Source organism: Coregonus clupeaformis, chromosome 1 (assembly GCF_020615455.1).
Source record: "Coregonus clupeaformis isolate EN_2021a chromosome 1, ASM2061545v1, whole genome shotgun sequence".
Classification (NCBI taxonomy): domain Eukaryota; kingdom Metazoa; phylum Chordata; class Actinopteri; order Salmoniformes; family Salmonidae; genus Coregonus; species Coregonus clupeaformis.
Window position 1 is genome coordinate 23,457,102 of NC_059192.1, and position 27,024 is coordinate 23,484,125.

Consider the following 27,024-nt stretch of genomic DNA (forward strand, 5'->3'; position numbering starts at 1 on the left):
CAAGGAAAGCCAGTTTGGATTTGGCTTCACACCAATCACATCATAACAAATAGCCACCACTATTCAGCTACCTGCTCCCCCTCCCTCCTGCTACTCCCAGTATGGACATTCTCTCCAGTCTTTACTCTGCCTCCACCCCAATGGACATGTATTTATTAATCACTGCTACAGTTGTTACGATGTAGTGCTATTTCTATTTCTGTATTTCTATATTTATTAAAATGTTCATTACTTTATTGCAATTAGTCCTGCAATTAGTCCTGCAAGATGTTCACTGTACCCTGCAATCACACCTGCAACCCTGTACGTTTGACTATTAAACACTCTGAATCTCTGAATCTGAATTCTTGAATCTCTGAATTAGAAACCAAACATAATTGACAGAAAACTAGAATTGTTGCATCTCGTTGTGCTGTTATCCTCCGGTGGCTAGCTTGTAAAATTGTCCCTAGTTAGGCTAGAGAGCAAGTATTTTAGCCAGGTAGCCTATGATAACAAAAACTAAAAGTGTGTACTGTATGACAGTCATGGACCGTTTAAGCAACATGAAAGAGGCGGATGGCATTGGGTGAGTGAACATATTTTTTGTACTTGCACGCACACACACACACACAGAAATCACTACTGTCACACTCTGGCTCTGGGGACTTTATATGTTGAGTCAGGGTGTGTAGATTCCGTGTGTTTTTGTGCTGTGTTTTAGTGTCTAGTTGTTCTATGTCTAGGTTGGCCTGAGTGACTCCCAATCAGAGGCAACGAGTGTCAGCTGTTTGCTGGTTGTCTCTGATTGGGAGCCATATTTAAACTGTCGGTTTTCCTTTGTGTTTTGTGGGTTCTTGTTTCGTGTTGGTTGTGTTTGACCGTTTACTGTCACGTTACCGTCTTTTGTTGTTTTGATCGCGTTTCACTAAATAAATGAGTATGTTTGCCTGCAACGCTGCGCCTTGGTCTATTTCTTACCCAGACGATCGTGACAACTACCATGGACATCCTCATCATATTTAGCTTACATTGATTGGACTAAATAGTTTTTGGTATCTTTTAGTTGTCACTGTATTAGACTAAGCATAGGTGATTACAACAACGCAATTATCACAACACATAGGTTGTAATATGGCTTTTTTTTCCTGGCTTGGCTTCCCCAGTGATTTTACCCACGCACCGCTACTGGCTGTGTTCCCCCAAGTTTTATTCAGTTGCCCAAAATGCCATCATGTCATTGGATTTAGGTTTAAGGTTGGGTGAAAAAATGACAAAATTCTCTAACGTTGATGACTTTTTTCAAATCCAATTAGTTTTCCACGTTGAATCAATGTCATCACATTGCTTCCAAGTAATACACCTTTCAGTAACACACCAGTCACTATAGTGGTAAGCCAGGTCCCAATGCCTGGATCATTAGCTGCCCTATCCCTACCATGAGCAGCACCTAGTACAGGTATCAACAGTTATGTCACTGCTATAGAACTTATGACTCTGATTAAACCTTGATCCTGTTTTGAGTTACACATTAGCTAACCTCACATCATGGGGCTGTTTTTATAGACTTTGGGCATTATGATATTTCCAATGATGTAATACACTAGTCTAAATAAGGCTTTCATCCAAATTAGATCATGTTCAACAAGCTTACATTTACATTTTAGTAATTTAGCAGATGCTCTTATCCAGAGCGACTTACAGTAGTGAGTGCATACTTTTTCATACTGGTCCCCCGTGGGAATCAAACCCACAACTGTGGCATTGCAAGCGCCATGCTCTACCAACTGAGCCACATGGGATCTGTAGAAGCTGTAGAAGTAATGCAGTACCTCCATTGAACCTCTGGCAAGGCAGGCTTCAACTTATTACTGCAACAGAACATTCCCTTGTTATTTTATTCAGCTCACATGTAGGCTAAAATCACAAAATAAATTGAATAGAAGTTTATACAGGACTCTGACCTTTTGGAAATGTTAAAGAGTCAACGCTGGACTTGTAGCACCCACTGTAAGACATTTGCATTGAAGACAACTGTTTGTCATTGAAGGGAAGGATGTTTTCTCTCCATCTCATTATGTTCTTCTTCCTCGGTCTCTGTAATAAAACACACCACAGAGTCTCTGGGTTTGAGAAGTCGACTGTAACTGTACATGGAGGCACTAGGACCAAGGAAACACCATCACTCTCCACTCCCTCTCTTTCCCTCCCTCTCTCTCTCTCTCTGGAAGAGCTGCCTATGCTGCTGTTGCCTCGCCTCTCTGTCTGTCCCTGCTTGGGATGATAGAGTAGTTGGCTGTGGACCTCTGCCTCCTTGTCCTCTTCTCTCCTCCTCCGTTATGACTACCAAGAGACCGGTCATCCCCAGCATCGTGTGTGGACACCAGCCAGAAGAGATTTGCCCCCACCTCCTACCTATAAGACCCCCCAGGTCTCTTTGCCAGCTATTGCTGCCACTCAGGAACTAGGGTACACTGCATGGGAGTTTTTGCACCTCTCCTTCACAGTACGACGCAGGAGCTCTACCGTAAAAAAAAAGAAGGTTTTTTCTTCTCACTTTTCATTCTTTCTTTTTCTGTTTGAGGCTTCTCTGCAGTTGTGGTAGGACTAGGAAGGTCACGCTCAAACTCTCCTTTCTCCACCGTCTTTCTCTTTCACTCTCCCTCTATCTCTTGAAGGTTGTTCATGGCGCACAGGGACATTACTGACGGGTCTGAGTCATTTTGCATCACCACTTCCCCTGTCTGAGAGGATGAAGGAGTAGGAACATTGGAGAAGATGATTATTTGGGCTGGCCTGCTTCCCCTGTTCTCAACGGTTGCCAGTCAATGCCACATGGAGTCTCATCTCAACAGGAAAAGTAGTGGAAGGATAAGTTTTGTTCACCACAACATTTGAGTTCCAGTGCTGTCTTTACTGTGGAGTCGGACTGGACTCCTGTGGGATTACTAGGGTTCGTGTCTATGTGGAAGTAGCTGTGGAGTACCTGGCTCTGTGCAATCATGGGCAATGCGGCTGGGAGTATGGAGTTTCCAATGGGGAAGGAGGGGAAGACAGTGTCGGCCCCCCCAGGCTCAGGGACCCCCCAGAAACAGGCGGCGGGGCCCAAGCTTCCCATGCCTGCCGAGGAGGAGTTAGAGGAGCGCTTCAATGTGGTGCTGGTGAGTCACACACACACACACACACACACACACACACACACACACACACACACACACACACACACACACACACGTTCTCTTTTACACACTCCTATACAGAAACTACACAATACAACACAATACAAAGAAACAAAGAATGCTGAACATCTTGAAAATGTGCACATCCCCAGGACAGGCTTATCAACGAGCAGGGTACATAAAGTGACTGTGGAAAGATAAATAAGAATTCCTTTATTCTCTGGTTTACAGTAGTATTGAGTTCGGTGTATGGTCAGTTGGGAATGGATAAAGAGGAAGTTCTAATCCATATTTGCAGTGGAAACGGTATAATAAAAGTTAGCCATATACAAATATTACACCACATTAACTTTAAGCCTGTGACATACGGTTAATTTTTTTATTCAAGTTTGCAGTGAAAAGTTATTCATGAATCTCCTAATCCCAATTAGTTGTACAATTTCACTTTCATACCTTTAGTTTTGGTTTGTTATATCTACTACTGTAGTATTACATCATTAGACAATCCACTTTTTAAAAGATGGCTCCATCAAAATCACCACAGTAAAATTAACAGTAAATCCAGCCATTCACCTCCTAACCACCTAACACTATTACTCGATGATAATTCCTTGATTGATGACAAGTTGGACATTCCTCGACTCCATAACTTGCATTTCCTCTCACTCCCTTCACTGGGCCTATTGGTCATCTGTGATGAGTGTGATAGAAGGAGTCAGGCGCAGGAGGGGAATCACCAAATGCAGAGTTTATTCCGTCGTACACAAATAGTGCTGGATAGCGACAAACAAAACAGGTACAGGGGAAAATCTACCCTGGCAATACAAGGTAACGGTAGCTCCAACAATAACAGGCACAGGGGAAATATCTACCCCGGCAATAACAATGTACGAGTAGCTCCACCGAGCTACACAACTCTCACGAATAAACAATCACCCACAAGGACAAAGGGGGCAGAGGGAACACTTATACACTGACTAATGAGGGGATAAGAACCAGGTGTGTGTGATTGACAAGACAAGACAAATGGAATGATGAATAATGGAGCGGCAGTGGCTAGTAAGCCAGTGACGACGAACGCAGAAGCCTGCCCGAACAAGGAGGGGAGGCAGCCTCGGCGGAAGTCGGGACATCCTCGGTCTGTAAAATCATCTTATAGGGCCAGGCTGTGACTGAACAACTGGTGTTGACAGCCAAAAACCAATTGAGTCTACATATTTCTCCCTGATATCTCAGCTATGTTTGATATGTTGCCCAGTGTGGTCAGTGCCATGACAGGCCTATTACATTTCATGCATTCTTCTTTTTAATCTCTCACACATCTATCTCCTTTACAGGTGCATTAGAGTGCGATGAGTATTAGATTGACGATGACTGCCGCATCCTCATTCCAGACCTATTTGTTTGCCCTGTAGATTTGCGTCATAGATATAGAACCAAATAGATGGCAAAAGAGAAGACAGCTGCCTGACTTTGTGTCCTTAGAAAACCTACCCACAATGTCAGTTTAACATTCTGATATAGGCTAACTTGGTTAACTAGACTTATTCATAGACATTACATCAGTGATCAATTACTAGTAGCACAGTAGTTGGTTCGTGCACATGTCAATCAATGTGCAATTGCAGCTGCCAGATGACACTGACATTCATACTATGATATTGATACATGTCAGTCTCATGGTTAGTGTTACTCGGTCGAAATCAATGTCTGGTCCTGTAATTCAAAGCAGTGTAGAATGCGATTAACTTACTGGACAGAAATTATATCTGAAAATGGTGTTGCTGAGAGGAATGTGTGTGTCATTCTGGTCACAGTCAGATCTTTGTCAGGAACTTATCTCTATTACCTGAGTCATACCACCACATGAGGATGATATGTGGCCTTTAGCTTGTTAGCCAAGTGACTCACCATGTAGGAGACATGCTTACACTGCTTATTATCTTCAGGAAAATAACACTTTTTTCTTCATTTTATTTTTTTGCCTTTTTTGGCTTGTTGAGAGAAAGTATTCACAATATTGCTTAGCATACTTTTTTTTTTTTTTTTTTTTTAGTCATTTAGCAGACGCTCTTATCCAGAGCGACTTACAGGAGCAATTAGGGTTAAGTGCCTTGCTCAAGGGCACATCGACAGATTTTTCACCTAGTTGGCTCGGGGATTAGAACCAGCGACCTTTCGGTTACTAGCACAACGCTCTTACCCACTAAGCTACCTGCCGCCCTATTTCTATCCAATTCTATCCAATTCTATTTCGCCCTACTTCTATCCAATTCTCTCAGAACCCCACAAGTGCATAGGGGGTATAATGGCTAGGTTCGATTTGGGATTCGGCTTTGGAGAGAGATAGCTTGTGAGAAGAACTCAGAACTATGTGGAACAAGGCTATACGCTTAACTACCGGTATGTGCTTCTTACCCATTGGTCTCTGTCAACCACGTTTGATTTGCTTGGATAAAGCTGTGTTGTTCCACAAAATGAGTGCCTTTTGCGTCCCTTTGATACTGTATTTTAAGTTGAAATTGTGCACCAATATTGCATTTAATATTGCATTGATTTTTAATATGAATAAAGACTTGCTAAAGTGCCAACATTCAGCATTTTGACATGTCCCTCCGTGCACCCACTGTGACTTTCAGGAAGATTTTAACCCACTTAACCCTAACATGTTTTTTTATAATCTGAAGATTATTATTTATTTCATGTGATTAGTGATTTATTTACATCTGTCCCTCATTTTAAGGTCAAAACTGTTACGTGAACTGAACTCTCTTTTTATAATGGTGAAACTATTCCTTTTTAAATATTTTCAAAATAAACATTGAACATCTAATGGTCAAATCATAGTGTAGAAGCAGGTAAGCTGGTTCTACTCTTTTTGGCCATTTGCTGGTGTTGAGTGGGTTGAGCAAAACACGTCAACCCTGTTAACCATAGATAGACAGGCGCGAAATGTTTTAACAATTTCTGTTTTTTTTGTGAAACTTGCATTCAGTTGCCACTCCCTGTTGCACACAATAAGCTTCTAATCTCCCTGTCACAAGGGGATTCATGGCTGATTTAAAATGAAATCATGAACCCTGTTATGATCAACCCTGTTACTTTATTTGGCACTTTAAATGGGAAAACATGTTTTTTATGAAGTTGAACATGTGCTCTTTATGACAGAATGTTACAAATATTTTTTTACCAAGTTACACCTCTCAAAGGCACCGAATTGGTGGAACAACCCAAATATTTGATTGTTCATGGGCAATTCCACGATAATGGAATTGAGCTGACACTCAGATGTTTCACTTAAAATGTATGCCAAACAAAAACCATTCATTTCTAAGTTCAACAAACCATACAACTCTATGCACAATGACTACTTTTAACAATTGACACTGAACATTTTACAAAAACACATTTACTGGAAGAACTGTGCAGATGCAAAGTTCGGTAACAGAATTTCTGTAAAATCTCCCTCAGTTTTTTGTGTCCACGTTTTCCAAACACTTAAATATCTGCTCCGAATTAAGATTCAATGATGTCTGCAGAAAGAATGGGGTGTCAGCTATGACATGACACATTGACTTTGAAAAAACTATTTTGGTTATTGAACTACAGTAAGTGAAGTGGATTTACACCTGGTAACGAAATTGCGGTAATGGAATTTCATCATGGGGTCCCTGATCTGTACTACACAGAAATGCATAATTATGGATATGAATGTCATTCTCTTCATGGTGATGTATCCTAAATAGATACACAAAGGTATAAATATGCAATATCCTCCTTTGCATATTTGGGTATTATTCTACACACTGGCTATTATTTTAATGCGCTCTGCCCCCAAACAAGACCGAATTTGGTTGGTTTGGACCAGACCAAATCTGAACCAATCAAATGTTTCAGAAGTTTGGACATCAAAGTACAGCACAGTAGAGCTCAGTAGAGTACAGTACAGCACAGCACAGCACAGCACAGAACAGAACAGAGTAAAGTTCAAGACAGTATAATACAGTATATTATAGTGTACTCAACTCTAGTGTGCTCTACTGTGTACTGTACTGAACTATAGTCTACTTTTCTTTACTGTACTCTGCTGTGCTGTGCTGTGCTGTGCTGTACTGTACTGTGCTGTCCAAACTTGTGAACACAACTGTGGATTGTGACTACTATGATTTCCCATTGTAGCCAATTCAATTGCAGAAATTCTGCTTCCGATTTTGGTAACGGAATTTTAAGTTTTAATTACTTATTCATTCATAAACAAAATGGATATCAGTAAAAAATACTATAACTAATTGATAGGTATACCTTTACTTGTTACTTCTGCGAACTTTCATTATCCTCCCTCGTCATGAGGGAGAGAAATTGGAAAATATCATAAAGATACGTTTCTTAAATTTACAGAAGGCTGAACATTTTCTCTAAAACTAAAAATACTGTAAGTATTGATATTAGTTGGTAGGTGTCTTTACTTCAGCAATACTGTGTTTTGATGTATTTCTAATGCCTTTTAAGACTTTTTCTGGTAGAGGTTTTCTAAGACCCCTTTTCCATCTGTTTGACCAGAAATCAAAGCCTTTGCTTACTCCTAATTTTTAGGCTGGAAAATGGTTGAAAATCTACATATGCCTTCATTTCTAAACAACATAGACTCAGCTTTCATTTGAGACCCAATTTGACATGTTCCTACGAACTTCACGTTGGTGCTAATGGGTCCTTTTACATGGAAATTACCTAATTTGCTTTCATTTACATGCATGTACTGCCTATCTTCTACCCTCAGTTCCAGTGAAGACTGTTTGTAGGCTACACTGAGAATTCACCCAAAAGTCTTTTTCTTGTGCACAGGCAACTCCCAGCCCAAGTTTGCTCTATAACTTAATATGACTCCAATCAAATGAAAGAGTGTACGTTATAGAACACCTTGCCTGGTAATTCATAAAAGTCCATAATTTACATAAACTGTTAAATAGGCAGTTGAATAAATGCATTGTTTTGCTCCATAACTCATACCTGGGATATGAGCAGATTCCTACTAAGGTTTAATATGTGGTGGGTATAATATTGAATGTCATCACTCCATACATGATTGAATTGCTATATGATTTACAGGCAGTGTACTCTAACCCTACAGTTCATGTCTAACTCATTGGTTTTCATGATTCAGAGGCAGGGAGGGATATCTAGAGGTGGGGGGTGGGGGGCTAGGGCAGTACGGGGACCAGCTAGGGCAGTATGGGGGCAGCTAGGGCAGTAGGGGGCAGCTAGAGCAGTAAGGGGGAAGCTAGGGTAGTATGGGGGGCAGCTAGGGCAGTACGGGGGGCAGCTAGGGCAGTACGGGGGGCAGCTAGGGCAGTGGGGGGGGCAGCTAGGGCAGTATGGGGGCAGCTAGGGCAGTATGGGGGGACAGCTAGGGCAGTATGGGGGGGCAGCTAGGGCAGTACGGGGACCAGCTAGGGCAGTGGGGGGGTTAGCTAGGGCAGTATGGGGGGCAGCTAGGGCAGTATGGGGGCAGCTAGGGCAGTATGGGGGGGCAGCTAGGGCAGTACGGGGACCAGCTAGGGCAGTGGGGGGGGCAGCTAGGGCAGTATGGGGGGCAGCTAGGGCAGTAGGGGGGCAGCTAGGGCAGTAAGGGGGAAGCTAGGGTAGTATGGGGGCATCTAGGGCAGTATGGGGGGGCAGCTAGGGCAGTAGGGGGGCAGCTAGGGCAGTAAGGGGGGCAGCTAGGGCAGTAAGGGGGCAGCTAGGGCAGTAGGGGACAGCTAGGGCAGTAGGGGGGCAGCTAGGGCAGTAGGGGGAAGCTAGGGTAGTATGGGGGGCAGCTAGGGCAGCATGGGGGGGGAAGCTAGGGCAGTAGGGGGCAGCTAGGGCAGTATGGGGGGCCAGCTAGGAATAAAACACTGGTCTGGAGTGAGGTCTAGAGTTGTTGTTGTAATGAATCAACTTGGCAGGTGTCAAGGCTCAAGGGCTTTGCATACATCCGGAGCCAGCTGATGTGCTGTCAAACCAGGGTGGACTTCCCTGTGTGTGTGTGTGTGTGTGTATGTGTGTGTGTGTGTGTGCGTGCGTGTTATAACATGCGTATAAGCATGTATGCGCGTGTTACATGTGCTATAGGATTCAAAATCATATTAGTACACATAAGGACACATGTTCCTCTGTACGAGAATGTGCCTTTTTTTGCTATATCACTCTATCGTGGAGAGAACACTAAAGACAGATCGTCCCCCTACATCACACCCCCCTCCCCTCCACACACACCCTTACCCGACACCCACGGACCCACCCCCTCTTCATCTAATGCTGAGTGTGCATAGCAAATCTCTGATGTGCCAAACGTCCTACTCTGGCTGCATTCCGAGCAGGCTGGTTGGTATGCAGGGAACCCTGTACATCTAGATCTATAGATGAAGACGTTAAGTGCGGCTGTAGAACTATCACGGCCCAGTCTGCACCAGGGGACAGCCTGTCCCAGTGTTAATAGATTATAAACTATTAAACTATACCAGTGTCAGATGTCAATCACCTATAAGGGTGGCACTTGCAGGTATGTGTGTATGTGGGTGTTTGTGTGTGTGTGTGTTCCTGTGTGCACCTGCATGCGTGTGTGTGTGTGTGTGTGTGTGTGTGTGTGTGTGTGTGCACGCGTCACACCCACCATGCTCGCTCTGGATTAATATTCTATGAACAACCTATATGTTACATAATGATGCAGTGCTGATAGTGTTAAGTGCTGAAGCTGAAGCAGTTTAGCATCTAAACTACAGACATCTGCAGGATATACTGTAAGTGGTTCCAATAACAAGGTGCTTAAAGGGAAGCCTTGGCTCAACTCTGTTCACTCTCCCTATTCAAATTTACATTGAGCAGCTCTCCTCTGCACTTTGCATATCACTTTGCAAATTTCCCAGTGGCCAGTGGGGTGGTGGGTGGATGTGTAAATGTGCATCTGTGGATTCGTGTTCTGTAGATGAGCGTGTGTACGAGTGTGCGCCTGCGAATGCATGCCAGTCTGTATATGAGTGCATGAAAACATTATTAGGATGCAGCCTACCTGTGGGTTTGGATTTTCTCACAAGTGTGTGAATTTACTTTGAGCATGTTTGTGTACACATGCGTGTATGAAATTTTAGGGCACCTCTGAGAAACTGACGGTCATGTTCTTTTCTGCTCCACTGAGGAGACAGGTGATAGGTTATCAGAGAGCCAAGATGACTCCCCAGACTGTACATAGGTGGGAGTCAACCCAAGTTTCCATTACAGAACCTCATACAAAGGACCTTTGTCACCAAAGCCCCCTAAAGGCAGTTTGGTTGCCAGGTACAGCACATCAAGACTGAGTAGAGACAGTAAATATTACAAAGTCGCAGCTCCTCCACCTGAATTCAAGGCTAGAATTTGACAGCATATTCATTTCCATGGTTACTCTAGACACTGTACATACTGTATGTCAAAGTAATTTGCTATTAGTTTTATTAGGCCTAGTTTAACAAATAGCATGCAATGCAGGTTCTCATTCTCACCTTTGACCCCCCTTTCTCTAGTACACTCTTAGAGCCTCTTCACACATACTAGACATTTCGTAAAAATACCTTTGGCTACACATATTACTCAAATGTAAACTTGCGTACTTGCTACGTCTCGACCGCTATCACCGGAGGTAGCGCACGACACTCGCCTGACAGTTGCTCCCCTTGAAGCAGGGTTGTATGAACAGAATTGTCTCATTGAGCCAACACTCCTACAGTATAAATGGTAATAGCAGAGCAATGTTTTTGAATAGGTGAAATGTATAGACATTTTCCTAATATTTGATACTTTTAAAAATTGAGTTTTTACCTGAAATTGCAGGTAACAACCTGTTAAACTCTGAAATTGTCGCTGTACTGAGCCATGTAAAACTATGGAAGGCCATCCCCACCACCAACATTTTTTAGATCATACAAATAGAATATGTTTTTTCATTTGATGGGACCAGATAATTTTTCTAATCAGGTCATATGGTAAAAAAAGAACAACTCCTGGAAAAACTCCTGTCCCTAGGGAGGATGAAAACATGAAAACCCTTTACACAGACAAAGAGACCACAACTGCGATTGGACAAAAACTAAGCTCGCTGTATGCAGGGTTGCATCATGTAGGCCTTTTTGCATCTGTAATTGAAAAGATACTCATACAGTATGTCATCACTATTGTGTTGATTGATTCATTCCAGTCAATCATTTTGGATTAAAAAGGCCTAGGTAGCCTAGTCACCCGAAGTGTGAAAATAAACCAAATTTGATCACGTTAATATTTTCTCTGAACACAAATAAATTGCCTATTTTAGGCTATTAATACATAGCTTAGGCTATAAAAACATGACGTTACATTTCCCCTGGCCAGGCCCAGATGGGATCAGATCGCATAGGCTTCTCCAGGCTACCTGCAGCTGTGGTTGATATCAGTAGGCTACAGTTGATCAGACTGAAGCACAGACTAATTGTGCACGTTGACAAATCATGAGGCAAGTTATTTAATATAATTTTTTGGGTGGCGGGTATGGGCAGTGGTGTAGTGGAGGGTATATAGTGGGTATATAGGCCGTATACCCACTTTTTTTCAGTTGGCATTGTGTATACTCACTTCTTAATCCCCACTGAGGCGTATCAAAGTAGTGTAGTGGAGATATACGCCATATCAATTAATAAGGCTGATGGAACAGATCAGAATGTTTAGCTTAAAATGTTAACAAACTATTATTTCTTATTTTAAGCACAGCATTGTGCACATGGTGGTAGGTATACGCGCGAAGGTTCCAAAATGCAATTTGGGGGAAAACATGTTCTAAAATGCGCACCACACATGCGACCTGTTTAATGGACAGAGATATAAATATCCATTAGAAAATTGCAAAATGGGGAGATCTAAAGATGCAACAACTATCATGGGTTGCTAATATGAGTTCCCACTGGGCACACACTGGTTGAAACAACGTTGTTTACATGCCATTTCAATGAAATTACATTGAACCAACTTGCAACAAACTTTGAATTCATGTCTGTCCCCAGTGGGTAGGATAATGCCTTTGGCTGCTAGACAATGAAAGAAGGATGATTTGAAAACCAATAGAACAGTCAGGAGAGCGCATATGAGGAAGTGTTTTTAAATATTTCCCTCAACATTTCTATGGTCGGATTTTGGCTTGGCATGCCTCATAATATGAAGCAAAACATCCAGGTTTCAAACAACTAAGGAACAGGAAAAATATAGCTAGATGCTGATAGGCCTAACCGTCTTCTGGTAGCTGGAACGGCTCCCAAATACCTACATTTTATGTTAACTAGCTACAAAGTAGCCTATGCCTACCTGGCAGAATGATATCATAATTATTTGCATAAATAAATTTGTTTTGCAAACTCCATCTCATGTGTGCTACAGAAATACTGGTAACCAAACAACAGTGCTAGGTGCCTGCACACTTGAATTAAAAATATTTATATTTTCTTAGATTTTCCCAGACCTCAAAGGTGGTCTCCTGATGTGGTTTAAGCATTGTTGTGGACATAGAACATCCAAACCTGTGAATTTCTGACTCAGTTGACAGTCTAATTTATCTGTCTCAATAATATACCTACTATTAGCCTACTGCACAGTACAGCTTGGGTTGGCCTGACTGTGAAAGACCAATATTGGATTTATCATTTTAGGTCATTCAGAGTACATTTTAGCAAAATTTGAGTATACCCACTTCTCCAGGCACCACTACATCACTGGGTATGGGCTTCCATATAAAACAGCTCGTTGCGGTGAATTCACTTATACCTAGGTTTTCACTCGCAATTTGCTTTTACCACATGTAATGATTTGCATGATATTGATCAAAATGAATCCTGGTTTGTTGTAATGTTGTACGGTAGGCCTACTGTACTTTTGTATTCGTATGAGAGGGTTATTCGTTCATTTTTGATAGGCTAACGTTACTTGATGAAGACATGCTGTTCTAGCAACGAACTCTGTGCTTTTGCCTTGAGATGAGAAGATAAACCTTTTAATTGTCTGCACATACATGCTTGTGAATTGTTACATTATTCAAGAATGTATTATGGTTTGGTTGCATTATTCAATAGTGCAATATGTTTTAGAAGAAATGTTTCTGTCATTGTTGAAAAGTCTGTGCTTACTCTACTGGCTAGTTGCTACTCTGATATTTCATTTGAGCTGTGGATCAAGAATGTCGCGTTGCCAGCCACAATGAAAGGTAAGTTAAGGATGTAATGTGAATTGAAAAGTAGAATTCTCGTTCGCCACGCCACTCTTCAGGCTCTCCTTCATATCTCGCCTTAGAAAAAAAGGCCCTAAAAGGGTTCTTCGGCTGTCCACATAGGAGAACCCTTTGAAGAACCCTTTTTGGTTCCAGGTAGAACAATTTTGGGTTCCATGTTACATGTAGAACCCTTTCCACATAGGGGACATCTGAAGAACCCTTTCCACATGTGGGGACATCCGAAGAACCCTTTTGGAACCCTTTTTTCTAAGAGTGTATATCCCTTTGGGGGAATGTCACCTCTAACACGCCGACTATTCCCTTTTCCCCAACTGCCAAACTGCCATATGTAGATCAGAGACAGATAAGAGCTAACTGCCCTGACTGATCCTCCTGAGTGGGCCTCTGTTAAACATAGCAGCTTACAATAATTAACCAGAAGGAAGCGATATGCTCCCAGGCTACTTGACATGGCAGCCTGGACCACACTTCTTGAGGCCTCCTGATAGCCGAGATAGACAGTGTCCTTAGAGAGTTACGGATCTAGAGCTGATTAGTCTATTTAAAGTGAATGATACAATTGGTAGTGTAGCCTAATGTCTGAGTGTCCCATTTACTTGGTTATGACAATGAGAGCAATTTGATACTATAAGCAATCACACCAGTGAAACAAGATGGTGTTTCAATGGCAGTGGTACTTTATGGGGCATGGCTGTGTATGTTTGTGTCCCTGTGTAGGAGCATGTGTCCTGTATATGTGAGGAAGGAGAGTAGGGTGGAGGTCTAATCAATAGAATCTAATTAGAGATTAGTGCAGTTTGTCCCATCACTACTGTCTTTGAACATAGAACTCTTAAAGTGACAGGTGGTCCTATCAATGTAATGGTAAATGTGTCTACAGTACTGTAGTATGTACAGGTATGCATATACAGTATATATATATATTTTTTACAGATAATTACTTAGGGTATTTTCCAGATTTTGACCACATACACAGATGCACGTCTCACATATGTAAATCTAGCTTCATGATATAAATGAGAAATAAATTACATGTGACTTAGATCCCATAATGCCCCTACTGTACAGATAAACTACAGTACAACTCTAGTACGTTTCTCCTCTGCATGCCCCTGTACAGGACTAGCCATCAGGCAACTCTAATCCCAGTTTATTGATCCAACATAATTTATCAAGCCTGATTTATCAGAGCGCTGGCTGTACCATTGATTTAGGATGCTGTTTGCTATTAGTTGTGCACCCATTCCCCCCATCCCCCGTGTGTGACACAAATTACTTTTAACTGACTGAGCTGATGTGTAGATAGCGGTTACAAAACTTGGGGTCGCTTCAAGACACCAAGTAGCTAGCTAGAAACAATGGGGGATTAATCAAAACCAAAAAGGTCAATAGCCTTCAGCATTAGCTCATGTCTGACTACTCGTGTGAGTTGTGCCACTGAGACCACAGGCTTTCCTGACTGTTGTCTGGGCTTGTCTGGGCTTGTCCAGAAAGTTTTTGTATGTAAAGGAAACAAGTATCAATCCTGAGAGTAACATGTATTGCTTTGGAGGCCATAGGCCCAACAATAATATATGACAGTGTGGGTATGTTAATGAACATGGAGTCTATGGGGAGGTGTGCGTGCGTGCATGTGTGCGTGTGTCTCGGGGTGAAGGATCCCATCTGCCTCGCCTCTCATTCATAACTCTCACTGTCACCAGAGGTAATGTTGGGAGTTAGAAAGAGTCCGCAAGAGACTGTGGCCTGTCAGCGGACAGTTCCACCGTCTGCAATTCATTATCATGCACATAACTTGACTTGTCATGGCAGATGCCAACCTCACGCTGACGAAGGCTGCCGCCAAAACGTGTCCGTTTGTTCTGACCTCTGCTGCTGAAGAAATACATGAAAACATAATGAATATTTCAGTGAATGCAGGTTTTTCCATTCTTCAAGTAGATGCCAACCTCACCAACAAGAATCGGTTGGCTCTGCTCAGAGAAGGATAAAGTATTCCAGCCTGATCCCAGATCTGTTTGGTCACTCAATGGTCATTGTGACTAACAGCACAAACTGATCTGGGACCAGGCTAGAAGTAGTGGTAGGGGTATTCCTGGTCACCTGCTATTGTGACTGCAAAGTAAAGGCTTAGTCTAGGTAGCGTGAAATAGGAAGTTTATGCAAGAGTAGAGGTAATGTGTTGGAGATGGAGAACCAGTTTACAGTAAATACTGTTTAACAACAAATGAAATAGTTAAGCACCTATGTAACCGCAATGAACAATGATTCCTTTATGAATGGGTACTATGTTAAGTCTTTCACCTTGTCTAACTGCTTAAAGTAAAGCTTTGTGTTGACACTGTTTCTGTTCTGTACTGTAGGAAGTAAAACAACAACACATTAAGTCATGGGTTTTGAGGTTCGATATCAGTGTGAATGGGGACTGTTTCACGTCTGACTTCATTCTAAAAGTCGGCTTACAATCTGTTTATAAACACCTATAATGTAAACAGTTTTTACGTTTAAATACACTGTTCATCCTTTTACATTATTTTTATTTTATTTTATTTCACCTTTATTTAACCAGGTAAGCCAGTTGAGAACAGGTTCTCATTTACAACTGCGACCTGGCCAAGATAAAGCAAAGTAGTGCAATAAAAACAACACAGAGTTACATATGGGGTAAAAAAAAAACATAAAGTCAGAAATACAACAGAAAATATATATACAGTGTGTGCAAATGTAGCAAGTTATGGAGGTAAGGCAATAAATAGGCTATAGTGCAGAATAATTACAATAGTATTAACACTGGAATGCTAGATGTGCAAGAGATTATGTGCAAATAGAGATACTGGGGTGCAAAAGAGCAAAATAAATAACAATATAGGGATGAGGTAGTTGGGTGGGCTAATTTCAGATGGGCTGTGTACAGGTGCAGTGATCGGTAAGGTGCTCTGACAACTGATGCTTAAAGTTATTGAGGGAGATAAGAGTCTCCAGCTTCAGAGATTTTTGCAATTCGTTCCAGTCATTGGCAGCAGAGAACTGGAAGGAATGGCGGCCAAAGGAGGTGTTGGCTTTGGGAATGACCAGTGAGATATACCTGCTGGAGCGCAGACTACGGGTGGGTGCTGCTATGGTGACCAATGAGCTAAGATAAGGCGGGGATTTGCCTAGCAGTGATTTATAGATGGCCTGGAGCCAGTGGGTTTGACGACGAACATGTAGTGAGGACCAGCCAACAAGAGCGTACAGGTCACAGTGGTGGGTAGTGTATGGGGCTTTGGAGACAAAACGGATGGCACTGTGATAGACTACATCCAATTTGCTGAGTAGAGTGTTGGAGGCTATTTTGTAAATGACATCGCCGAAGTCAAGGATCGGTAGGATATGAATAGTGAATACATACAATAAACCATGGGCTTTATACATGTACAGTCGTGGTCAAAAGTTTTGAGAAAGTTCGCTGCTTCAGTGTTATGAGATATTTTTGTCAGATGTTACTATGGTATACTGAAGTATAATTACATTTACATTTTACATTTTAGTCATTTAGCAGACACTCTTATCCAGAGCGACTTACAGTTAGTGAGTGCATACATTTTCGTACTGGTCCCCGTGGGAAACGAACCCACAACCCTGGCGTTGCAAGCACCATGCTCTACCAACTAATTACAAGCATTCCATAAGTGTCAAAGGCTTTTATAAAAAATTACATTAAGTTAATGCAAAGAGTCAATATCTGCATTGTTGACCCTTCTTTTTCAAGACCTCTGCAATCCGCCCTGGCATGCTGTCAATTAACTTCTGGGCCACATCCTGACTGATGGCAGCCCATTCTTGCATAATCAATGCTTGGAGTTTGTCAGAATTTGTGTGTTTTTGTTTGTCCACCCGCCTCTTGAGGATCGACCACAAGTTCTTAATGGGATTAAGGTCTGGGGAGTTTCCTGGCCATGGACCCAAAATGTCGATGTTTTGTTACCTGAGCCACTTAGTTATCACTTTTGCCTTATGGCAAGGTGCTCCATCATGCACCTGTTCTTGGATGGTTGGGAGAAGTTGCTCTCGGAGGATGTGTTGGTACCATTCTTTATTTATGGCTGTGTTCTTAGGCAAAATTGTGAGTGAGCCCACTCCCTTGGCTGAGAAGCAACCCCACACATGAATGGTCTCAGGATGCTTTAATGTTGGCATGATACAGGACTGATGGTAGCGCTCACCTTGTCTTCTCTGGACAAGGTGTTTTCCGGATGCCCCAAACAATCGGAAAGGGGATTCATCAGAGAAAATGACTTTACCCCAGTCCTCAGCAGTCAAATCCCTGTACCTTTTGCAGAATATCAGTCTGTCCCTGATGTTTTTCCATGAGAGAAGTTGCTTCTTTGCTGCCCTTCTTGACACCAGGCCCTCCTCCAAAAGTCTTCACCTCACTGTGCATGCAGTTGCACTCACACCTGCCTGCTGCCATTCCTGAGCAAGCTCTGCACTGGTGGTGCCCCAATCCTGCAGCTGACGGTCCTGGCGCTTGCTGGACTTTCTTGGGCGCCCTGACGCCTTCTTCACAACAATTGAACCTCTCTCCTTGAAGTTCTTGATGATCCGATAAATGGTTGATTTAGGTGCAATCTTACTAGCAGCAATATCCTTGCCTGTGAAGCCCTTTTTGTGCAAAGCAATGATGATGGCACGTGTTTCCTTGCAGGTAACCATGGTTAACAGAGAAAGAACAATGATTTCAAGCACCACCCTCCTGTTAAAGCTTCCAGTCTGTTATTCTAACTCAATCAGCATGACAGAGTGATCTACAGCCTTGTCCTCGTCAACACTCTCACCTGTGTTAACGAGAGAATCACTGACATGATGGCAGCTGGTCCTTTTGTGGCAGGGCTGAAATGCAGTGGAAATGTTTTTTGGGGATTAAGTTCATTTTCATAGCAAAGAGGGACTTTGCAATTAATTGCAATTAATCTGATCACTCTTCATGACATTCCGGAGTATATGCAAATTGACATCATCAAAACTGAGGCAGCAGACTTTGTGAAAATTAGTATTTGTGTCATTCTCAAAACTTTTGACCACGACTGTAGTATGGTGAACAATGTAATAATGTTTACATGCAGACCATCTCTGTAGCTCTGTAGCTACCTGACTCTCCAATACCTTTTAAAAAATGTGTGTGAGTGAAAGTTCTGACAAGATGACGTCAGAATTATGTCACCTATCGTCACTGTCTGATGAAAACCTCGTAACTAAATCTTTGCCCTTTTGTTTTATTTTGTATTTATTGAAAGCAGTAACTTCCCTCAATATATTCGGAACATTTCATGACTAGGACCAAGAAAATGTGTTCAAATTAGCTTCTAAAGTTTCCTAATTGTGTGATCGTTAATAGGAAAATATGAGAATTTATTCAATTTCCTGAAAAGTTTCTGTTTTGAAGATAAGATTTCCATCAGACAGTGATGCATACTCTCTCTAACTGTTCCCCCTTCACCTGTCTCTCCATACCACCCTCTTAAAAAATCCAGTTAGACCTATAACCAAGTCTGTTTAGAAATGCACACTCTCCCATGTTGTGGCAACAGCACCAGGCCCCCGGGTGTAACAGGAACACTATCTGGCAGCAGTTAGGGTCGCCTGTCGGTAGTGAAATTGACCTCTGAGTCACAGGGGCCGTGACAGGGGCGACTGTATAGGAGCAGGATTGTCCCCGCCGAGTGATGCTTAATGAAATCATTGAGGTGCTGATGCATTATTGACGAGCTTGTCATAGCAACTGGCTGCACTGTGCATTCAAGGGACATTGTGTGCCTGTCTATTCACATGGCCTATTCATATGGTCAGGATTTTCAGGTGACTCATACCATCTATGATTTGCAGTGTTCACAAATATGTCACAAATACATACAGGTAACTGCCAAAATAATGGAAACACTTGCGTAAATGAGGGATACAAAGTATATTTAAAGCAGGTGCTTCCACACAGGTCTAGTTCCTGAGTTAATTAAGCAGTTAACATCCCATCATGCTAAGGGTCCTGTATAAAACTGCTGGGCAGGCCATTATTTTGTCGACCTTGGCTATGCCTCCATAGGATGACAATACCCCCATCCACAGGGCACAAGTGGTCACTGAATGTTTTGATTAGCATGAAAACGATGTAAACCATATGCCATGGCCGTCTCAGTCACATTTACTTAATTTAGCAGATGCTCTTATCCAGAGCGACTTACAGTTAGTGCATTAATCTCAAGATAGCTAGGTGGGACAACCACATATCAAAAGGTATAGTTAGTACACTTTTCCTCAATAAAGTAATTATTAGCAAAGTCAGAGCTAGAAAAAGGGGGGTGGCGATTGTCAAGTGCAAGTGTTGGTTCTGGATGGGGATTGTTTACAATATTCTTTGAAGAGGTACGGTTTCAGGTGCTTTCGGAAGATGGGCAGGGGCTCTGCTGTCCTAGCTTCAGGGGGAAGCTGGTTCAACCATTGGGGTGCCAGGACAAAGAAGAGCTTGGACTTGGCTGAGCGGGAGCTGCCCTACCATAGGGGTGGGAGGGCCAAGAGACCAGAGGTGGCAGAATGGAGTACTCGGGTTGGGGTGTAGGGTTTAAGCATAGCATGAAGGTAGGGAGGGGCAGTTCCTCTTGCTGCTTCGTAGGCAAGCACCATGGTTTTGTAGTGGATGGGAGCTTCGACTGGAAGCCAGTGGAGTGTGCGGAGGAGCGGGGTGACATGGGAGAACTTGGGAAGGTTGAAAACCAGGCAAGCTGCAGAGTTCTGGTTAAGTTGCAGGGGTTTAATGGCACTAGCGGGAAGCCCAGCCAACAGCGAGTTGCAGTAGTCCAGACGGGAGATGACAAGTGCCTGGATTAGAATCTGCGCCACTTCCTATGTGAGGAAAGGTCGTACTCTATGGATGTTGCAGAGTTTGAACCTGCTGGAGCGAGTCACTGCTTTGATGATTGCAAAGAACGACAGGGTGTTGCCCAGGGTTACGCCAAGGTTCTTTGCACTCTGGGAGGGCGACACTGGAGTTGTCAACCATGGAGAGGTCTTTGAGCGGGCAGGCCTTCCCCGGGAGGAAGAGCAGCTCCGTCTTGTTGAGGTTGAGCTTGAGGTGGTGGACCAACATCCAAGCTAAGATATCTGCCAGTCACGCACAGATGTGTGTCGCCACTTCAGTGTCAGAAGAGGGGAAGGACAAAAATAGTTGTGTCATCCGCATAGCAATGATGGGAGACCGTCTGAGGATATGACGGAGCCAAGTGACTTGGTGTATAGAGAGAAGAGGAGAGGACCTAGAACAGACCCCTGGGGGACAGATCCTCTCCACATCACCTGGTAGGAGCGGCATGCCAGGTAGGATGCAATCCAAGAGTGTGCAGAGCCTGAGACGCCCTGCCCTGAGAGGGTGGAGAGGTGGATCTGATGGTTCACAGTGTTGAAGGCAGCAGATAAATCTAGGAGGATGAAAACAGGAGAGAGCGTCAGCTTTAGCAGTGCGGAGAGCCTCCGTGACACAAAGAGCAGTCTCGGTTAAATGACCGTCTTGTAGCTTGACTGGTTAGGGTCAAGAAGATAGTTCTGAGAGAGATAATGAGAGAGTTGATCAGCGACAGCACACTCAAGTGTTTTGGAATGAAAAGAAAGGGATACAGGTATAAGGTCTCCAGAGATGGTCTGGAGAAGGGAGGAGGGGACGGGGTCGAGCGGGCAGGTTGTCGGGCGGCCAGACCTCACTAGACCTCACTAGTTACATGATTTTATCTGGAGAGAGACGGGAGAAAGAGGTCAAGGCGTAGGGTAGTTCTGTGTGAGTGGGACCAGTGGACTCAATAGGCTGAGTGAATGAGGAGTGGATGTAGTCAACCTTCTTTTCAAAGTGGTTGAGAAAGTCGACTGCAGAGAGGGAGAGGAGGATTAAGGAAGGAGGAGGTGGAAAAGAGTTTCCTAGGGTTAGAGGCAGAAGCTTGAAATTTAAAGTGATAGAAAGTGGCTTTAGCAGCAGATACAGAGGAAGAGAAAGTAGAGAGGGAGTGAAAGGATAAGAGGGTCCTCTGGAACTTTAGTTTTCCGCTATTTTTGCTCAGCTCCCCGCAGCCCTGTTCTGTAAACTCACAATGATTCACTCAGCCACGGAGCAGGAGGGGAGGGTGAGCCGGCCGGGAGGAAAGGGGACAGTGCGAGTCATAGGATGCGGAAAGAGAGGAGAGTAGGGTCGAAGAGCCAGAATCAGGAGACAGGAGGGGGAAGGATTTGGTAGAAGGGAGAGATGATAGGATAGAAGAGGAGAGAGTAGTGGGAGAGAGAGAGAGTGAAGATTGTGACGGCGCATTACCATCTAGGTACAGTGCCTTGCAAAAGTATTCATCCCCCTTGGCGTTTTTCCTATTTTGTTGCATTACTACCTGTAATTGAAATTGATTTTTGGACCCTTCCTCTCTTTCCTTCCTCGAACAACTCGGCAGAACAACTTGGCAGAACCTTCTTTGTTTCAGCAACGGTCTTAGTTTAGTTCTGGCTCATGGTGGCCCAAAGCCCTATTAAGACACTTTATGTTGGTGTTTCCTTTTTTTCGGCAGTCAGTTACCTGTATATCTGCAGCATATCAGCAAGCTAAATGCCACCCAGTCATTTGTGTCTAGTTTTCAGTTGCAGTAAGAAAAGGTGATAAGATACGCTCATCACATGATGTTTTGAAGCACATCAAGTCAACTCATCATAATTGCTCCAGTAGAACCTGTTGCGACAAAACATAATTTGCCATCATTGCTTATCAAAGTTCATGTTTTGATCAACACCATATGGAATCAAACTTTTTTCTGACATATGAATCCTCTCTCTCTCTCTCTCTCTCTCTCTCTCTCTCTCTCTCTCTCTCTCTCTCTCTCTCTCTCTCTCTCTCTCTCTCTCTCTCTCTCTCTCTCTCTCCGTAGAACTCCATGAATCTGCCTCCAGACAAGGTGAAGATCCTGTGTCAGTATGACAATGAGAAGAAGTGGGAACTGGTCTGTGATCAGGTGGGACTCCAACTCCACTGCACCATACAACACTACCGTACTGTGTCAATAACACCTACTGTAGTTAACATTACAGTAACAGGATGTAATCATAGTTCCTAGGGGAACTTCAGAGCAGTGGAGGGAAAAACGACCCAATTGTCACACTTGACTAAAAGTAAAGATATCTTAATTGAAAATTACTCAACTAAAAGTCAAAGTCACCCAGTAAAATACTACTTGAGTTGAAGTCTAAAAGTATTTGATTTTAAATATACTTAAGTATCATAAGTAAATGTTATTGCTAAAATGTACTTAAGTATCAAAAGTAAAAGTATAAATTATTTAAAAATTCCTTATATTAAGCAAACCAGACGCCACTGGTTTTAAAATTTATGGATATCCAGGGCACACTCCAACACTCAGACATAATTTACAAACAAAGGATTTGTGTTTAGCGAGTCCATCAGATCAGAAGCAGTAGGGATGACCAGGGATGTTCTCTTGATAAATGTGTGAATTTGACTTATTTTCCTGTCCTCCTAAGCATTTAAAATGTAACGAGTACCTTTGGGTGTTAGGGAAAACTTTTGGAGTAAAAAGTACATTATTTTCTTTAGGAATGTAGAGAAGTCAAAGTAAAAGTAGTCAAACATTTAAATAGTAAAGTAAAGTACAGATACCCCCAAAAACGACTTAAGTAGTACTTTAAAGTATTTTTACTTAAGTATTTTACACCACTATTTCAGAGTGAGGTTACATGAAACATCTTTAGAGAATACTACGTTGTAATGATTGAATCCCTGATTTGCAGACCGTCGTATAGCAGCATTGAGTTGTTGTGTTTATTTTTGTCAGTGTGTCCTTGGTTCCAGGAAAGCACCCCATTGACACACTAACGCAATGAGAGTGGTTGTTCACACACACATGTACGTGCGCACGCAAGAAACAACCACCACACACACACACACAAACACACACACACACACTGTGTCCTGCTGGCAACCTCATCAATATTGTAGGTTGCTGTGGCAACGGTGACGAGGCAGATAACTTCCTGAGGCTCGGAGGGGAGTGACACACAGGACACCTGTCACTGTCACTGCAGCACAGACCTGCAATGGTTCAATGTTGTCCCTTCCCTTATTCTAGCAGAGTTAGAGCCATTGTTATCAAAGGCCCTCTGCCTCAACTCTGACCTGGCATCAATTGATACAGTGGCTTGCGAAAGTATTCACACCCCTTGGCATTTTTCCTATTTTGTTGCGTTGCAACCTGGAAATCAAATGGATTTTTTGGGGCTTTGTATCATTTTATTTACACAACATGCCTACCACTTTGAAGTTGCAAAATATGTTTTATTGTGAAACAAACAAGAAATAAGACAAAAAAATAACAGAAAACTTGAGCGTGCATAACTCTTCACCCCCCCAAAGTCAATACTCTGTAGAGCCACCTTTTGCAGCAATTACAGCTGCAAGTCTCTTGGGGTATGTCTCTATAAGCTTGGCACATCTAGCCACTGGGATTTTTGCTCATTCTTCAAGGCAAAACTGCTCCAGCTCCTTCAAGTTGGATGGGTTCCACTGGTGTACAGCAATCTTTAAGTCATACCACAGATTCTCAATTGGATTGAGGTCTGGGCTTTGACTAGGCCATTCCAAGACATTTCAATGTTTCCCCTTAAACCACTCGAGTGTTGCTTTAGCAGTATGCTTAGGGTCATTGTCCTGCTGGAAGGTGAACCTCCGTCCCAGTCTCAAATCTCTGGAAGACTGAAACAGGTTTCCCTCAAGAATGTCCCTGTATTTAGCGCCATCCACCATTCCTTCAATTCTGACCAGTTTCCCAGTCCCTGCCGATGAAAAACATCCCCACAGCATGATGCTGCCACCACCATGCTTCACTGTGGGGATGGTGTTCTCGGGGTGATGAGAGGTGTTGTGTTTTCGCCAGACATAGCTGTTATGATTCAACTGGATAAGAACCCAAATGCAGACAAGTACACCAAGCCAGAGAAGTTTTAACAGGTTTATTTACAATGTTCAAAGTCCAGGTTTCCAAATATATGGGAAGAGCAAGTCCAGGTACAGGGAGGGTAACAGATCCAGATCAGGGCAGGTGTGGTACCGTAATGTCCTAGTGTCCGTGGTGAGTCCAAAAGAGAGGTCCGGTAATGGAGAGCAGGATGGTGGTGGCAGGAGTGAAGCGGAGGCAGGAGTCAGGTTCCAAATATATGGTCGTCTTGACTATGATCTGACGATGAGTGGTAAGTTTGACCGGGTCTTAAAGGCTGAGGTGATTATGGTGAATGAGCTGCAGCTGGAACCCTGACTCCCGCACACCAGACTTCACTCCTGCAATCAAGGACAGACAGAGGGGAGGGAGAGAGCAGAGAGAGCTACCTATCAGCAGTAGGCCTAACAGTACCCCCCCCTCTACGGACGCCACCTGGCGGCCGACGGGGTTTATCGGGATGTAACCTATGAAACTCTCGGACCAGAGCAGGATCCACAATGAAGCTCCTGGGCACCCAGGAATGTTCCTCGGGACCATAACCCTCCCAATCCACCAGGTACTGGAAACCACGACCTCGGCGGCGAACATCCAGAAGTCGCCGGACAGTGTAGACCGGACCCCCACCCACGATCCTGGGCGGAGGAGGGGGACGAGAGGGCGGGCACAAAGGGCTAACCGACACAGGCTTAATCTGGGAAACATGAAAGGTGGAATGAACCCGTAGGGAGGCAGGAAGCTGTAGCTTGACCGCGCAGGGGTTAACAATAGACAGTATCTTGAACGGTCCTATAAAACGAGGCGCCATCTTCCTAGACTCCACCTTCAATGGAAGGTCCCGTGACTTCAGCCATACCTCTTGACCAGGAGAGTAACCGGGAGCCTGGGACCGGTGACGGTTGGCTTGCCTCTGCATGTACGCCGAAGCTCGGGACAGAGCTACCCTGGCCTTCCTCCAGACCTTGAAGCAGCGGCGCATGTGGGACTGCACCGAGGGTACCGCAAGTTCCCTCTCTTGGGAAGGGAACAGGGGAGGTTGATAACCCAGAGCACACAGAAAAGGAGACAAACCAGAGGAAGCGTTAGTCAAGGTGTTATGAGCATATTCCACCCAGGGGAGCATGGAGCTCCATGACCCAGGGTTAGACCCAGTGACACAGCGAAGAGCGGTCTCCATCTCCTGGTTCGCTCTCTCGGCTTGCCCGTTGGTCTGGGGGTGATATCCAGAGGACAGGCTGGATGTAATGCCCAAAGCTTTACAGAAAGCTTTCCACACCTGGGAGACAAACTGGGGACCCCTGTCAGAGACAATATCCGTGGGTAGACCATGAGAGCGGAACACATGTTCAACCAAAATATCAGCCGTCTCTCTGGCAGTGGGCAGTTTAGGTAGGGCCAAAAAATGAGCGAACTTAGAAAAGCGATCAATCACCGTAAGAATGACAGTCTTACCAGACGAGGGGGGAAGTCCAGTGACAAAATCCATAGCGATATGCGACCAGGGCCGGCTGGGTATAGGTAGAGGTCGTAGATGACCAGCGCTGGCCTGGGTGGAGTTTTTACTTCGTGCACATACCGTACAAGCAGCAATGAAGGCTCGAGTGTCCGCCTCCATCGTGGCCCACCAGAACTTCCGTCGCACAAAGTCAAGGGTCCGCGAAACTCCAGGGTGACAGGTAAGGGGAGACGAGTGAGCCCACTGAAGTACCTGGGAGCGAGCAGACTCAGGGACAAACATCCGGTTAGGAGGACCCCTCCCAGGGTCAGCTTGATGATGTTGAGCCTGTCTAACAATCCCCTCGATGTCACATGTGATGACTGCAATACTGCAGGTAGGAGGCAAAATGGGTTCAGGGTTACTACCAGTATCAACAGCCGAATGAACACGAGACAGGGCGTCAGGCTTGACGTTGCGTGACCCAGGACGGTAAGACAGAGAAAAATTGAATCTCCCAAAAAATAGTGCCCACCTGGCTTGACGGGGGTTGAGCTGCTTCGCTGACTGGAGGTAAGCCAGATTCTTATGATCCGTCCAAACGATGAAGGGTTGTTCCGCCCCCCTCCAACCAATGTCGCCACTCTCGAGAGCCAGCTTAACGGCGAGCAGTTCACGATTTCCAACATCATAATTCCTCTCTGCCTGAGAAAGTTTCCTTGAGAGAAAAGCACAGGGATGCAGTTTGTTATCTTCAGGGAGAACGTTGTGACAACACTGCACCTACCCCAGTGTCGGATGCATCCACCTCCACGACAAACTGGCGGTCGGGGGTCCGGCTGCATCAGAATGGGAGCCGAGGCGAAGCGATGTTTCAGTTCTTCGAACGCTGATTCGGCCCCTTCATTCCAAGCGAACGGTCGTGAGATGGAGGTGAGAGCGGTGAGTGGCGCCGCAATGCGGCTGTAGTCCTTGATGAACCTCCTATAGAAGTTCGCAAACCCCAGGAATCGTTGAAGTTGTTTTGCGGGTAGAGGGAGCTGGCCAGTCCGTGACAGCAGAGATCTTAGCTGGGTCCATCCGCAACTCCCCCTGAGCTATGATGTAACCCAAAAAAGAGGTCTCAGACACATGAAATTCACATTTCTCCATCTTCACAAACAGTTT

At 44.0% G+C, this 27,024-nt stretch overlaps 1 protein-coding gene across 4 annotated transcripts in view; it reads left to right on the forward strand.

Moving 5' to 3' along the window:
* Window positions 1-2,239: 2,239 nt before the first annotated feature.
* The window catches only part of LOC121549058 (formin-like protein 1), a 48,429-nt gene continuing 23,644 nt past the window's right edge, over window positions 2,240-27,024 (forward strand). For all 4 annotated transcript variants that reach the window (XM_045212643.1, XM_041860910.2, XM_041861048.2 and 1 more), the window contains exons 1-2: window positions 2,240-3,140; window positions 22,344-22,427. In XM_045212643.1, coding sequence (XP_045068578.1) covers window positions 2,982-3,140; window positions 22,344-22,427 — 243 coding nt within the window. In that variant the 5' untranslated portion in view covers window positions 2,240-2,981. The remainder of the gene's footprint in view (window positions 3,141-22,343; window positions 22,428-27,024) is intronic.